A 16,042-nucleotide genomic window follows, 5' to 3' on the forward strand; every position below is an offset into this window, starting at 1 on the left:
AGGGGAGAGGGGAGAGGGGAGAGGAGGGGAGAGGGGAGAGGGAATCCCAAGCAGGCTCTTTACTGTCAGCATGGAGTCCGACACCGGGTACAGTCTCACAAACCATGATATCATGACTTTAGCTGAAATCAAGAGTTGGATGCTCAACCAGTTGAGCCACCCAGGAACCCCTAAAATTTTTTATTTTGGTCACTGGTTATGTAGCCAAACTTAGATGACTAGAAGATGACATGTAATCTAATCAGTGAAATATCTCCTGTATTGTGAATTTGAGAAAATCATTTAATCCTTTTAGCAGTTCATTTTTAAAGTTATTTTGGAGCTGATTTTGTAATTAATGATGTCAGTAAAAGTGTGCTAAAGTCTATTTTGTAGAGAGTGATTCATTTTTGACGTTGATAGAATACATATTTTAATATGCTATGAGTAACCACTAGAGGGTGGTCATAGGTAACCAGTTACCCATTTGCTCTTTATTTGCAAAGTTCTGATACTGAAAGATTGACAATAAAGAGGGGGAAGGGAATACCAGCAAGCAGAATCAAAAAACTGAGTGACGGTATTAAAATGTAGTCCAAGGAGAAAAGTATGAAACAGGACACATACATGTTGACAAGAGGCATACACCATCAAGACTATGTGACAATTCTGAACCTTTATCCAGATATATTGAAATATGTCAATATATATAAATATTTAAATGTTTATGTAAAATACATATTTCTAAACATTTGTAGCATTTGGGAACTATATTTTAGTGATTATCTTGGTAGCTCTTTAAAACCTTAGACTTGCTGGGGACCTGGGTGGGTCAGTCAGTTAAGTGCATGACTCTTGGTTTAGGCTCCAGTCATGATCCTCACCATTTGGTTCGTGAGTTTGAGCCCCACATCAGGCTCTGTGCTGACAGCATGGAGCCTCCTTGGGATTCTGTTTCTCTCTCTCTCTCTCTGCCCCTCCCCTGCTTGTGCAAGCTCTCTCTCTCTCAAAAATAAATAAAAATTAAAAAAAAAAACAACACTCTTAGACTTGTTATATGTAACATATATACTAGGCTATGAATAATACTTAAAATGTCTTTTTTAAATTTTATTTATTATTTTAATTTTTTTAATGCTTATTCATTTTTGATAGAGGGAGACAGAGCACGAGTCGGGGAGGGCAGAGAGAGAGAGGGAGACACAGAATCTGAAGTAGGCTGCAGGCTCTGAGCTGTCAGCACAGAGCCCGATGCGGGGCTTGAACTCACAAGCTGTGAGATCATGACCTAGGCCGAAGTTGAACCCTTAACCGACTGAGCTACCCAGGCACCCCTAAATTTTTTTTAATGTTCATTCTTGAGAGAGAGAGACAGAGAAACAGCATGAGTGGGGGAGGGGCAGAGTGAGAGGGAGACACATAATCTGAATCAGGCTCCAGGTTCCAACTGTCAGCACAGAGCCCAGTACAGGGCTCCAACCCACAAACTGAGATAATGACCTGAGCGGAAGTCGGACACTTAACCAACTGAGCCACCACGCACCCCATAAAATGTCTTTTTAATGATCAGACTAGATCTTTAAAATTCTCTTGTAATAGAAATTTAGTTCCAGAAATTACTTGCTTTGGTTTGAAGTTGCCAGATAAAAAAATCTAGAAAAGCAAACTATTCAAAAAAAAATTGACAGAACATCTGAGAAATGAGTAAATAGGATGAAACTAATCTGGTAGAAGTTAAGTAAATTTACATTTAATTTTTACTTCAAAATGTTTGTAAAAATAAATTCCTGCATCTGCGAAGAAGAGGGAGCCTTTCCCTTGGAGATTAGAAGCTCTCATCTGCTAACTTTTGTGTAGTCTTTGATTGCAGGCTTGGATGATGTTTTCAGTTTGCTTCTCTTGTTTTCAGCGAATGAAAAGACCAATTTATTCAAGCTGAGCCAACTCATCTTGGACTAGAGCATTCTACATCAGTCAGCCTGCTCCTGTGGTTTTCTGATGATAATTTGTTTTATGTTAGCTCTTCCCTACCAGTGAGATAGAAACTAAATTGATCACCTCTTAACGGTTACTAAATTTAGTTTTTTTAGGCTGTAAGAATGTGATTCAGTAAGTGCTTTTACTTCAGTGAATGAAGGATTGTCAATGGTTTCTGTCTTCAAATTTTGGAAAATTATATTTGGAATCTTAATAATTTTCGTTCACTTATGTTAGTGGTATTCATACCAGTGAATAAAGTAGACTTTTCTAAAGTAAGCATTCCAAGTGAAATGCTGAAACTTCCATCATTAATCTGCCCCTTTGTTAATATCAGCACACTTGGCGGAACAAATAGCCAGGTGAAATTACTACACAACTGCCCCAGACCATCTCCTCCACGTGGAATTGTTCAGGCCTCTATTGAAATAACATGTTAAGTTACAATGTTTACTGATAGGAATTTGCTAAATCTCTTTTGTCACTGAAAGTTAACATGGTAATAAGTACAAAATTAGCTTTAAGTCCTCTTGTACCCAGGACCCAGAGAACATTCAGTGCAGGAAAGAATCTTAACTCCAGAGCAGTAAACATTTAGTGAGCAACTGCAATTTGCTGGGCCTTGTGCTAGGCCTGAGGCTGACAGGAGTGAATGAGAGGTGCCTGGGATGGGGAATGCAGGGACTAAGGTGCTTTCCCTAACTCCCCTGCAAGTTAAACTGTCATTACTTGCTTCTCTATGTCTAGTAATGCCTACACTAGATGATGGTTAAAGCCTGTTACTAGCTCTTCCATTTTGATTCTGGTAAGGAAGCTAAATTTGCCAAAGCTCCAAATGAAGTTAAATAAGTTGCCAGTTAAATAAGCAGTGGTGTTGTTCTGCATGCTTTTATGTCCGTTTTCATGCTTTCTTCTCACGGATTTTGTGTTCCAGTTCGTTATTACATCCCCACTTAGATTATAGAAGGAGGAATATCAAGTGTGCCTGGTATTTGAAAGCATGTAGAATATTACCTAGTGTTCTTTCATTTTGTTAATGTTTAACTCTCAGTTTACCATTTTTTTTTTAATTCTAAAATCATGGTAGATTAGAAACCAAGTAAATGATATGTGAGTGGCTAATTGGAGTTAGTATTTCTTTTGAGAGTAGGTACTTTGCTCTGGTTTTCAGTAGAATCAGAAGCATTTTGTTTAACTCTGGTTCAGTGTGACTTTCAGATGGTTCCGAAACAGTCGAGAGCAGGGAAGCAGCCTGCAGCCGAATGTTTGCCGTAGATAACTGAAGTTATACATAATACACATAAATTAATATTTATTTATTGTCTCTGTTTATAATTTTGTCATATTTTCTAGAAAGTAGAAGACTAGGATTTTAATTCCAACTTGTCCACTAAGTAATTGAAATAACTATTCACGTGACCTCTTAAAACCTTAGTTGACTCATGTATAGAGCTACCTAACTTCCATACCTTACAGGTAGTAAAAGGTCTAAGAAGTATCATTGTGTCACTGCTAAAGATTTATAGAAATGTAAACTATTATTATTGAGATATCACTAAGTATTACTTTATTTTTCTGTTGCTGATAACAGCAGTGCATATGTACTGAATTGCACATTAGAAATTTAGAAGTGATGTTCTTTCCTTCTGTCTGAATGAACAGTTAGAGTGATGTAGATTACACAGTCACAGGTGACCCTTAAATCTTGTTTTCTGAGTCACTTGGGTACAGTGAATATGAAGAAGACAAACCCCCTAGCCCACACACCATCCTCATTCCTGAACAGATAGCTTTCCATTTTCCTCTGATGATTATGGCAGGTTTTTGGTGTGTTTTTTTTTTTTAATATACACAGGTAATCTTTTGATATACTGGCTTTACTGAAAGTGATCTGCTTAATCAATTACTTTATCAGATTATATAGATGTGAAAAGTGAGAGGATTCATTTTCAGAAATACCAAATAAAAGCTGTGCTGTCTATTTAACAGTAGGTTTACAACCTATTGGAAATATGTACGAACCCCTCCCCTGCCCCCACAATGGACTCCCAAAACCTTAGACACTTCACTTCCTGGTTCTTCTAACCCCTCGTGGTTTCTCAGGCTTGTTTTTCATGGGCTTTGCAATGAGTATGCACTAAAGAACTGCAGTCTCTGCATCACCTCAAGGAATGTACATTTGTTGTCTTGCATGGGCTTTGGTGACTTCAGGGTAAGGCTGTAGCCTCTCTAGTACTCAGCCAATGAGGAATCAGGGGTGGACTTCCTGCTAGGAGATAAATTGCCTGCTGTAACACCCAGAGTGTGCCTATCCACCACACTCTTGCAAGAATGTTGATTAAAACCTCACATCACTGTGCTCAGAGTCTCTGCGCCCCTTCATTGATGGGGTTAGTGGGCTTATTTCTCACAATAAGATCATTCCATTTCATACTTTTTCTGTGGGTTTGGCATTTCACTTTTTTTAAAAAAATTTTTCTAATAAAATAGCCCATCAAAATTTTAAGATTTTAGCTTGATCTTGCCTCAGGGAAATTTGAAGGAAAGACAATCAGCATGCCCTGGGGTCTAGAACTGCAAGTGTTCTCCATAAATTCAGGGAAGGGGATTAGGGTGTTAAGATGGAAAATGTGGCCCACTTTTTCAGATGAAACTGTAGAGGAGGAAAAAAATCTTTTCTCTTTACCTTTCTTAAGTTCCCCAGCTGGGGCTCATAAATCAGATTGGCATAGAACAGATTTACAAGAAAAAAAACAAGTTTATTAACGTATACATAGCGCATACACATGGGAACACCCAGAAATGAGTAACTCAAAGGGGCGTTTTCAACTTGGGCTTTTATGCTGTTTTAGGCTAAACAAAAGAAAGAGGATTGGGGCTTCTGGGCTTTGTGAGGTGGGGGGCAAGTTCTGGGGAGTTGATTGGGAAAATAATGCTAAACGAGGGTTATTCAGTAAGCTTTGTTACGTGGTTTTAAGTCAGTGTGTTCTCTAATGTGATTTTCTCACTGGTAGGGAGTGGGAGATCTATTTACTCTTGGTAATTTCCTTTACAAAAAGAAAACTTAGTACCTGTTTTTAGAGCTTGTCCTTCATCTGCTGGTTCTCAGTGGCTGTTCAAAATAATCCATATGCCAAGGTGGCATATTTTGAGTGGCATATTCTGGCACCCTTCAAAATATAATATAATGTATGTTCACACTTTTTCATGTGAACTCCCAGGAGTATTCAGTGATATACTTGCATATAAAATGGAACTGATTTTTAACATTTCACTTTTCAAACACGGTAAAACAAGTTTATACAATTTTATGCAAATAATTGTAGCGAATAATTATAGTATATACTTGGCATTTTACAGTTTACAGATTTCTTTTGCATAGAGTGAAGTATAGGTCTCATTACTACAATATTAAAAATGAAAAAACAGACTGAGGTAATTTATAATTGCCTAACATTATTCAGCTAGGAGTGGCAGAGTTAGAACCAAAATCTGTTATCTCTCTAACACCTTGCTGCCTCATAAGCTTGTGAAAAGTTCTCACCCATGAGAAATGAATTAACTGTTGCAGAGCAGCAGACGAAATATTTAGTACACCATAGGAGGTATTTTACTGAATAATATTAATAGTAGCAATGCCTTCCAGCTGTAGTACAGATTTGAAATTGCTTAACTGATTTTTTTTTTAAAGGTTCTATAAAGAGTTAGAGGGAGGAACTAGATTCCAGGTTTTTCTGATGAGGAAGCTGGAGGCAAAACATGTAAGCAATTTAAGTAATATTAAATCACACACCAGATCTGACCCACTTAAGATAGCCTTTTCTGGTTAATAATAAAACTGATTACCTTGGTAATGATAACAGCTCTAAAGTATTGACTCTGTGCTAATACTATACCAATTGCTTTATGAAAATGAGCTAATTAATCCCCACATCACCCTATCTGTTAAATACTACTCCTTCTGATGAGGGAGCATAAGGCAAGCTGAGGGCAAAGCACAAACTAACAGTCCCTCCCCCAGCCCCAAGTGGGATATGTGTAACATTCCTCAGGCACTCCTGCTGCCCAGGAACAAAGGAAAGAAAACAAATGGTTAACTGATAGAGATCACAGTCTTGCAAGACATGAGTCTCCATTAGTTTACAAATATCCTAGTAAATTACAAGAAAAAGGCAATCTTATCAATAGTTTAATCTCCAGAAACCTATAACCCCAACATCACCCTCCCGTCCATAGTGATGTGGGGAACAAAGGCGAGAATGAAATGGCAGGTAAAATTAAACTTCCTTATACCCTGCAGCCCATTGACAAATTCTTGAGGCAAATACGGAGTATAACATTTCTCCAGGAACTCCCTACTGTCTTAATGTTAATGCTTTGCTAGAGGGAAAAACAACCTTAGCTTGATAATAACTAGGCCTCCAATATCCTGTGAGTCTTCCCTAGCATATGAAAATCCCTTTGGAAACTTCCCCTTGACTTTACCTTCCCCACCTCCCAAGTTTTTTACACCAAAAAACGTCTCAAGAATTCTTTCTTGGCCATCAGCTCCAAACCCCCATCACTTCCCAACCCTATCACTTCGTGTGAGTGTGTGTGTGTGTGTGTGTATGTGTGTATACGAACAGTATATATGGGATCTTTACAGATTGGTTAGTAAGAGCATGTGGTAAGACAGGATTTAAACTTGGGTATTTGACTTAAAGCCCTGCCTTAGTAGCCTTTTCTTCTTCCCATACTCTGTGGGGCCTCTTAGTCTCCTTCAGTGTGTTTTTGGTTAGGGTATATGTGATTTTTCAGTGACCTTGAGAGTGAAACTGTGGTTGACGTTAAGGGTTAAAGAGAAGTATTTAGAATCTGCAGGTAACTGATGACAAAATTAGTTTTATAGGTAATAATTGAGTAGTTTAGTAAGTAGGCATTTAAAAGGGGGTCACAATACATTAAATGCCTGTAGTGTGCATTCTGGTTATTAACATTATAAGTGAAGCTTTAGGGAAATGACACAAGAAGAAGTTATCAACAGGTTAGAAATTGTAGAAGATCGAACAAGAACATGCTGAGAAAAGGCATTGGGATGATTTCATGTTCTTTCCTAGGTGTAGGTCCACTTGTATAACCCTGCTGCTAAGCTGTGAATTCCTGTTGTTACTTATAGCTAAACTTCCTGGGACCAAAGTAATGATCCTTGATATGCTGAATTGTGGGTATTGAATTAATTCTCTTTGTAGTTTAGCAGACCCTCCCTTAGTGTTTTTTAAATATGTAAATTAGAGCTCCAAATTCTTGTGGGTTGGAAACAAATGTCACTAAGGAAGGATCGAAAATATCCTGTTAAGAAATACTATATCATTGCCCTCTTCTCTGCCTTCATATGTGTGGCTGTTTTGCCTCACTTAGGTCAAGAAGATTTTCCTTTTCAAATATAAATGTGTCTCTGAGGGTACTTGCTGTTTACCCAGTCTCACTTCATTGTGCAAGCTGAGCTTGACCATAATGAATGGCAGTTGTTGCTTTGCCAATGGGAATAATAATTGGGCTTGGGGCTTTTCTTGGTAGGAAAGACATTCTTCCAGGGAAACCACACATTGTTCTTCTAGGCAATTGAATGTTTACACCATGGCCTCTGAATATATATACTCATAGCTTCTGAGTAGATTCTGGTGTAAATACTTTTTAAACCATAATAAGATAAGGTCACTAGATCAGGTGCCTGGTTAGCTCAGTTGGTTAAGTGTCTGACTCTTGATTTTCGCTCAGGTCATAATCTCACAGAGAGTTCAGGCCACACATAGGGCTCCGTGCTGACAATGTGAAGCCTGCTTGGGATTCTCTCTCTCTCTCCCTCTCTGTTTATCCTTTTTCTGCTCATGCGTGCAAGTGCACACTCTCTCAAAATAAATAAACAAACATTTAAAAAAAGGGAAACGCAACTTTGAGAGAGACTTTGAAAGAGACAGGGTAGGAGCAGGATAAAGAAGTGCCTATTGTATAATTTTTCTTGTGTTCCATTGGTAACATAGTGCCCCTGAAAATAATTTACTGTTGTTTTTGGCAGAAATTGGTGTGTTGCCAAATGCCATGGCTTGCATGTCAGGACTAATTTGGAAGGTTGAAAACTGCCACTTACCGCCAAAAGACCAGTGTTGATTTTTTGGCATTTCCCATCACTGGACAGAATTGTCTGTCTCCCTATTTCTGTGCCCCTTGCCTGCTCATGTTCACACACCCTCTCTTTCTGTCTCTCAAAATAAATAAATAAAATTTTTAAAAAAAGGGAGGGGCGCCTGGGTGGCTCAGTCGGTTGGGCGTCTGACTTCGGTTCAGATCATGATCTCGTAGTTTGTGAGTTTGAGCACCGCGTCAGGCTCTGTGCTGACAGCTAAAAGCCTGGAGCCTGCTTCGGATTCTGTGTCTCCTCCTGTCTCTGCCTCTCCCCCTCCCATGCTCATGCTCTGTCTCTCTCTCTGTCTCTGAATAATAAATAAACATTAAAAAAGTTTAAAAAAAGAAATATTTCTTTGACTTGTAGAGGTGGATACCTAGAAAGTGTTCTCTAAGAAAATGTCAGCAAGCCTTCTTGCTCAACTATAGACCCCAACAGTTATTTCTTACTGCATTTTCTTGAGGCGTTGGCAGTGTTGGAACATTCTAAGTACCAGACCAGAAACAGGAGCAGAATGCCTAGAAGACCACACCTTACTTGTCCCCTTCCCTGCCCGTGATCCCATACTGAACACATACCGCCCCCCACCTGTGGTCATGTGCTCTCTCTTTCTGCTCTTTTGCCTATACCTTCCTGACCCTCCCTTTAGAAAACACTAGGTCTCCTTCTTATCAGTGGAGAGGTTGGTTGTTAAAGCTTGAGCTTGCCACCTCCCCCAGCTGCCGGCATCCGAAATAAATCTCTCCCTTTCTCTTTTCCAAACCCACGTCTCCAGTTATTGGCTTCTCCTGCGACAAGTTTTTCTGGAGTTTGTTCGGCTACGGTATTGGCAAACAGAGCCAAGCAGCTATGCTTTTGATTTGCCTAGCCCCCTGGAGATTCCCTAGGATGGAGCAGTTGGCTGCTGTGGTACACCAGGGGTTACCCATTTATTTCCTGAGTTAGCAGCTGTGATAGATCATTTGGTAACGAAAACATCTCCCAATCAGTGTACCTTCTGTACAATATTTCAAGAGTTTGCTAGTCTGAAAACTAGAGAAGACAGTTTGTGTGATAAATACATGAATGGTCTGAAAACTTAATTATAAGGTCCAAATTTTAGACATACATACATACATGGAGGCAGTAAATAAGTTGGAACGAAAAGGGAGGTGAAAGATACTAGTTTTAGCTTTTCTTCCTTTAGAGAGAGTACCTTGCCATTGTGAGAAGGGAGAGGTTTCATTTTCAGAAATACCAAATGAAAGCTGTGCTGTCTAATTAACAATAGGTTTACAACCTATTGGAAATATGTGGGGCTCCCCCCTCAATGGAGCCCCAAACCCTTAGATACTTCACTTCCTGGTTCTTCCCCTCTCTGTTTCAGGGGCTTATTTTGGGGGGCTTTGCAATGAGCATGGACCAAAGAACAAAGGGAGAGGGGCTCAAAGTCTCTCATAATCTCAGGGAATGTACATTTGTTCCAGTCAGACTACCTTTTGCCTTACCTGGGCATAGGCGACTTCAGGGTAAGGCTGTAACCTCTGTAGTACTCAGCCAGTGAGGAATCAGGGGAGGGACTTGAATGCTCGGAGATAAGTTGTCTGCTGTAACCGCCCTGAGTGTGCCTGTCCAACAGACACCTGCTCTTGGAAGAATATTGATTAAAGCCTTATTTCACTGTGCTCCATGTTTCCCGGTCCCTCCTTCGATTGGGTCGATGGGCTTATTTCTAACACTATTACTTGCATAGAATAGCTGACCCAAAGTTTTCTGAAGAACATACAGAAATCTTGTGTCTAATTAAATTCACTCCATACCTAAAAGTTTTCACAGAGATTGATTATAGTTAATGTTTATGACTGATGAAACAAACAGAAGGTATTCATTAAAGATGTTAGCTGGAAATTTTTTTTTGCTGGAACTTTCAACATTCTGGTTTTCACCAATGAAATATACTGATTTGAAAGTTTTTCTTCTTTTTTGAAAGTTTTCTTTTAGTTGAAATGCCATTTGTTCTCCTGGTTGTAGTTTTCTAGTGGGCAGATAGGTAGTTATGAAGCCATAAGCTACCAGTTGTTGAAAACTCCAGCAGGCATTTTTTTTTTCTTCAACGTTTATTTATTTTTGGGACAGAGAGAGACAAAGCATGAACGGGGGAGGGGCAGAGAGAGAGGAAGACACAGAATCGGAAACAGGCTCCAGACTCTGAGCCATCAGCCCAGAGCCTGACGCGGGGCTCGAACTCACGGACCGCGAGATCGTGACCTGGCTGAAGTCGGACGCTTAACCGACTGCGCCACCCAGGCGCCCCATCCAGCAGGCATTTTTTAAATAAAACTTGGTAAGCTGATTCTAAAACTTATATGGAAATTCAAGGACATAGAATAGCCAAGATAATATTGAAAAAGAACACAGCAGCAGGACTTACATTATCTGAATTTGAGACTTGCTCTAAAGATTACGTAATTAAAACAATGTGGCATTGACAAAAGGACAAACATACAGATTAGTGGAATACCAGACCCACACATTTATGGTCAAATTTGACCAGGGTACCAAAGCGATTTTTATTTTTATTTTTAATTGAGGTATAGGTGACATACAATGTTATATTAGATTCAGGTATACAACATAGTTATTCAACAATTCTATACATTACAAAACGCTCACCATAGTAAGTGTAGTCTGTCACCTTACAATGTTATTACAATATTATTGACTGTATTCCCTATGCTGTACTTTCTGTCCTCGTAACTTGTTTATTTATTTGTAAATTTTTATTTGAGGGAGGGGGAGAGAGAGAAAAAGAGGGAGCGAGCCAGAGAGAATGAGAGTCCCAAGCAGGCTGCACAGAGCTCGACACGGGGTTCCATCCCATAAACTCTGATATTATGACCTGAGCCTAAATCAAAAGCTGGACACTTAACCAACTGAGGCACTCAGGTGCCACCCCTCCCCCATGACTTATTTATTTTATAAGTGGAAGTTTGTACCTCTTAATCTCCTTCATTTATTTCACCTATACCATCACTTCCCTTCCCTCTGGCATCCACTAGTTTTTTTCTTTGTATTTATGAGTCTCTTTCTATTCAAAGAAATTTAGTAAGGAAAGAAAAATATTTTCAGCAAATAGTATTGAAGGGTACTAGAATATGCCACCCCAGAATATGTCACTTTGACATAAAAATTATTTTGAGCTAAAGGCAACTGAAAACCAGCAGAAGCCAGAAGAACTTTTTACCTCCTCCTAACTGCCTGAAAATAAAATATAAATTTCCCCTTTTAAAGGAAATTTACATTTGTTAAGATGTCTCTGTATGGGGAAGAGAGCTACTCCAGACAACTCTTATCACCCAAGAGACTCATCTGCAAAACAGTACAACCTTTATTTGCTGTATATTTCCGCTCACCTTCTCAGAACTTGCCTCTCCCACCAAGAATCCCTTTTTCTTGGTTTAGCCTAAAATGGTATATAAGCCTCACTCATCTGGCTACCTCCTTGAGTCCTGTTTCTTCGTTAAAACTGCCATCAGCACACTTTATGTACATATGTAATTAAATGGGTTTTTTTCTTGTGAGTGTCTTTGATCAGTTTGATTCATGAGCCCCAGCCATGAACCATGAACCAGCCATGAAGATCCTTCCTCCCCTAGAGGGGTAGAAAACAACCTGGACTTGTACTTTACCTTACACACAAAAGTTGAGACGAAAAGGACCTGACTTTAGAGATTAAACATCATGGCTTCTAAAGGACAGCATGGGAGAATATCTTTGTAAGCTGACTGAGGACACAGGGAGCATTACCATAAAAAAAAATTGATAACTTGGGGTTCATGAAAAATAAACACATTTACTTACCAGAAGACAACAACTTTAAGAAAATATATAGACAAGCCACAGATTGTAAGAAAGTATTTCTAACACCTATATCTGACACCAGGGCTATATCCAGAGCTTATCAAGAATTCCTACAAGAAGACAATCTGTTTTTTTAAATGGGAGAAAGATTTGAACAGACACTTCACAAAATAAGGCATGATGAATGGATAAAGAAGAGTTGGTATGTGTGTGCGCGCGTGCGTGTATACACACACCCACACACATACATATACATACATACAATGGAATATTACTCAGCCATCATGGGCACCTGGGTGGCTCAGTTGGTTAAGTGTCCAACTTAGGCTCAGGTCATGTATGATCCCGCAGTTCATGAGTTCGAGCCCTGAATCGTGCTCTGTGCTGACAGTGCAGAGCCTGCTTCAGATCCTGTCTCCTTCTGTCCCTGCCCTGCTCATGCTCTTATTTCAAAAATAAATAACAAAAACAAAAAAAACACCAAAAACCCACAGAATGAAATCTTGCTATTTGCAATGATGTGGATGGAGCTAGAGGGTATTATGCGAAGTAAAATAAGTCAGTCAGAGTAAGACAAATACTATATGATAAGAGGGAACCAAACCAAAACAGACTCTTAACTGGAGAAAAAATTGAGGGTAGATGGAGGCGGGTGAGCAGCAGGATAGGCTAAATGGGATGAGTATTAAGGAGGACACTTGTTGGGATGAGCACTGGGTGTTGTATGTTAAGTGATGAATCACTAAATTCTACTCCTGAAACCAGTACTACACTATATGTTAAGTAACTTGAATTTAAATAAAATCTTGGGAAAAAATATATATGCATATGCACATATACATATATGTATCTATATATGGTCAGTGATGCAGGAAGTCAATATTGCAAACATGAACATGTTTGAATAAAGGTAAAGATTCAAAGAAACAGACAAAAAACCCAAAGTAAGGCATATGAAAAGAAAGGATATGAAAAAGTGCTCACAAGAATTACTCATCAGGGAAATGCAAAGTGAGATATCACTGCCTACCCTTTAGACTGGCTAAAATGAACAAAATTGAGTCAGCACCAAACTTTGGGGACAGTGTGGAACTCTCATGCATTGTTGGTAGGCTATAAAATAGTATGGTCGGTCACCTTGGAAAACTATTGGCAGCCATTCTGGCAGCATTTGAGAGAAATGAAAACGTAGGCCCACAAAAGTCATCTACAAGAATGTTCATGGTAGCTTTATTGGTAATAGCCCCAAACTGGAAAAATGGCCCAGGTGTCCATCACCAGAGAACTAGATAAACTATCTGGTATATTCATACAATGAAACACTACTTAGCAATAAAAGGAACAAACTGCTGATAGTGTTAGCAATCAGTCTATCACAGCTGCTAACTCAGGAAGTGAACGGGTAAGCCCCGGCATGCTGCCATGGCCAACTGCCCCATCCTGGGGAATACTGAGAGGGATGGACAAATCGAAAGCATAGTTCCTGGCTGGGTTTGCCTACACTGTTGCCGAACAAACTTGGATAAACTCATCGTGAGAGAAGCTCACGATGAAGGTTTAGAAAAGAGGGAGAAGGTTTAGAGGTTTAGAAGGTTTAGAAAAGAGGGAGAAGGTTTAGAAAAGAGGGAGAAATTTATTTTGGGTGCCAGCAGCCAGGGTGGTGGCAGGCTCAAGTCTTAATATCCAACCTCTTTCATGGCAAGTTGGATGCCTAGAGTTTTATAGACATTCAGGGAGGTACGGGCAAGAAAGCATGCAGAGAACATGTGATCGTGGTTGGGTGTTGGTATGTGTTCAGCACAGGATCATGGGCACAAAATGGGATAGGTGGGGTATGGTCTTCTAGGCATTCTTTGTTATCAAGGCCTTTCTGTCTGGGTGGTTGGAACATTCCAGTCATTGCCAAAACATCTTTGTCAATGCCTCAAGGAAGCGTGATAAGAAATAAGTGCAGCAGGTTTTAGTTAGAGCATGAATGAGCAATCTTGTCTTTTTTTGGTTTTAACTGTTGGGGTCTATAGTTGAGTAAAAGGGCTTGTTGACAGTATGTGGAATGAATGGCATAAATCTCAAAACATAAAGTCATGAAACAAGTGAGTTATAAAATACTTTATACTGTGTGATTCCATTTATATAAAGTTGTAGAATAGTTAAAACTATGGTGATGAAAATCACATCGGTAGTTTCTTGTACGTATGGAGGGGAGGGAAGAATGTTGACTGGGAAGGGGCACCAGAGAACTCTGGGTGATGGAAACATTCTGTCTCTTGATAGGAGTATGGATTACATAGGTACAGTGATTTGTCAAAACCAATAAAACAGTAGACTTGAGATCTGTGTATTTCAGGTTGTAACTTGAAATTTAAAAATCTCACCCCCCAAAATAATACAGTATATTACTCTCTTAATCTAGTTCTTTCTTACTTTCCTTGAAGTATTAGCTAAGTCCTACTATTCTGAGCTTTTCAATCAATGTTAGTTCCTGTTTTCTTTCTTTCCCACCCACTTCAAACTCCTTTTTATACTGTTAGCTTGCTTTGTAAACATGGAGTCAGGAATTCCAGATGGGAGGCAATTGCAGTAGTTCATTAATCAAGCATTGGCTTGCATTTCTTCTTGCTTTGCTTCTCTTTTACACATTGCTTCTCTCCTGTAGTGAGAATACAGAAGAAGGGATTAATTGTGTTATGCATTTCAGAAGTAGCATAGGTAGGATATAGGAATTCAGGGAGTACTAAGATAAGGGGGTTGAGACTAAACTGATATACATTCATTATAAGCTCTGGAATCAAACCAAGAAATGGGTGATTTGATTACTCTCAGGAAAGGATTATCCTCATTGTTAAACATATATACATGTAAACGTTTGCTGTCTTTACCTGAATAATTTGTTTCCTGTAAGTTTTGCACTTTTAAAAAAATGTATTTGTACATGAAGGGCTCGAATGATGTATAGGATATGTACATCTACCTATGAATGCTGAATTTATTTTAGAAAATACCATTTTGTACTCTGATTATAGCTGTCTGTCACTGCTGACACCACTAGATGATATTGACTTACTTTGCCTCTTCTTTTTCCTCCAGTTTGACAAAGGCTACTCTTACAATATCCGTCATAGCTTTGGAAAGGAAGGCAAGAGAACTGACTATACACCTTTCAGTTGCATGAAGATTATTCTAACCAATCCACCAGGCCAAGGGGATTATCATGGTAAGTGCTTCCACTGGATACATGTCTGTGAAGTGTAGAAACCCCACTAGCTCTATAGGAAACAGTGAAGCAGTGTGATTGATAGCTTTTTGTATCACCATATCCCTTGTAGCTTGTGTCAGTCACCACTGTGCTCCTGCACTGTTCTAGAGATCTGTCGTATTACTGAACTAGGTCAGCAAGAGAGTTTATTCAGCTATGCTAAAGATTGTGCTGGACCAGGCTCTTTAGTTCTCAGTGTCCCCCTTCACCTGCCATTTTCTGAATCTCTCATGATTAGGAGACTAATACAGGTTCTTCATAGGTTTTTGAAATTGAGTACCTTGAATTATAGAATAGTTGATCCATTAATTTTCAAAAGACTACTGAGGAAAGGTGTGTTTTAGTATCATTAATGAATGAGATTGAGTGAGGAATTTAGCGGGTCATGGTATCAAACATCTGTCAATTCACCTGAGTTACTGTAGGTTGAAAAAAAAAAGGCTAAACTTTTTATTGTAGATTTCTTAGTTCAATTTTTTTCTAAAATAGTTCTCTGCACATACCTTGAAAAGTTCCTCATTTGTCTGGTATGTCAGAGAATGATTTTAATAATCCACATTGGTAAATACTTTAGATAACTAAAGCTTACTGCAGTATGTGTCAGAACTTTTTTCTTTTAGCACTTTTTTTTTTTAACGTTTACTTATTTATTTTGAGAGACAAAGAGAGCATGCACATGAGCAGGGGAGGGGCAGAGACAGAGGGAGAAGCAGAATCCTAAGCAAGGTCTTTGCTGTCAGCACAGAGCCTAATGTGTGCTTGATCCCATGACTTGTGAGATCATGACCTGAGCTGAAATCAAGAGTAAAACACTCAATGAGCTG

At 39.1% G+C, this 16,042-nt stretch overlaps 1 protein-coding gene across 2 annotated transcripts in view; it reads left to right on the forward strand.

The window, feature by feature from the left end:
* The window catches only part of PRIM2 (DNA primase subunit 2), a 338,721-nt gene that overhangs the window by 257,162 nt on the left and 65,517 nt on the right, over positions 1-16,042 (forward strand). For both annotated transcript variants that reach the window (XM_040473844.1, XM_040473845.1), the window contains one exon: positions 15,050-15,176. In XM_040473844.1, the coding sequence (XP_040329778.1) occupies positions 15,050-15,176 (127 nt within the window). The remainder of the gene's footprint in view (positions 1-15,049; positions 15,177-16,042) is intronic.

Source organism: Herpailurus yagouaroundi, unplaced genomic scaffold (genome assembly GCF_014898765.1).
Source record: "Herpailurus yagouaroundi ecotype Mexico unplaced genomic scaffold, PumYag 139, whole genome shotgun sequence".
Lineage (NCBI taxonomy): Eukaryota > Metazoa > Chordata > Mammalia > Carnivora > Felidae > Herpailurus > Herpailurus yagouaroundi.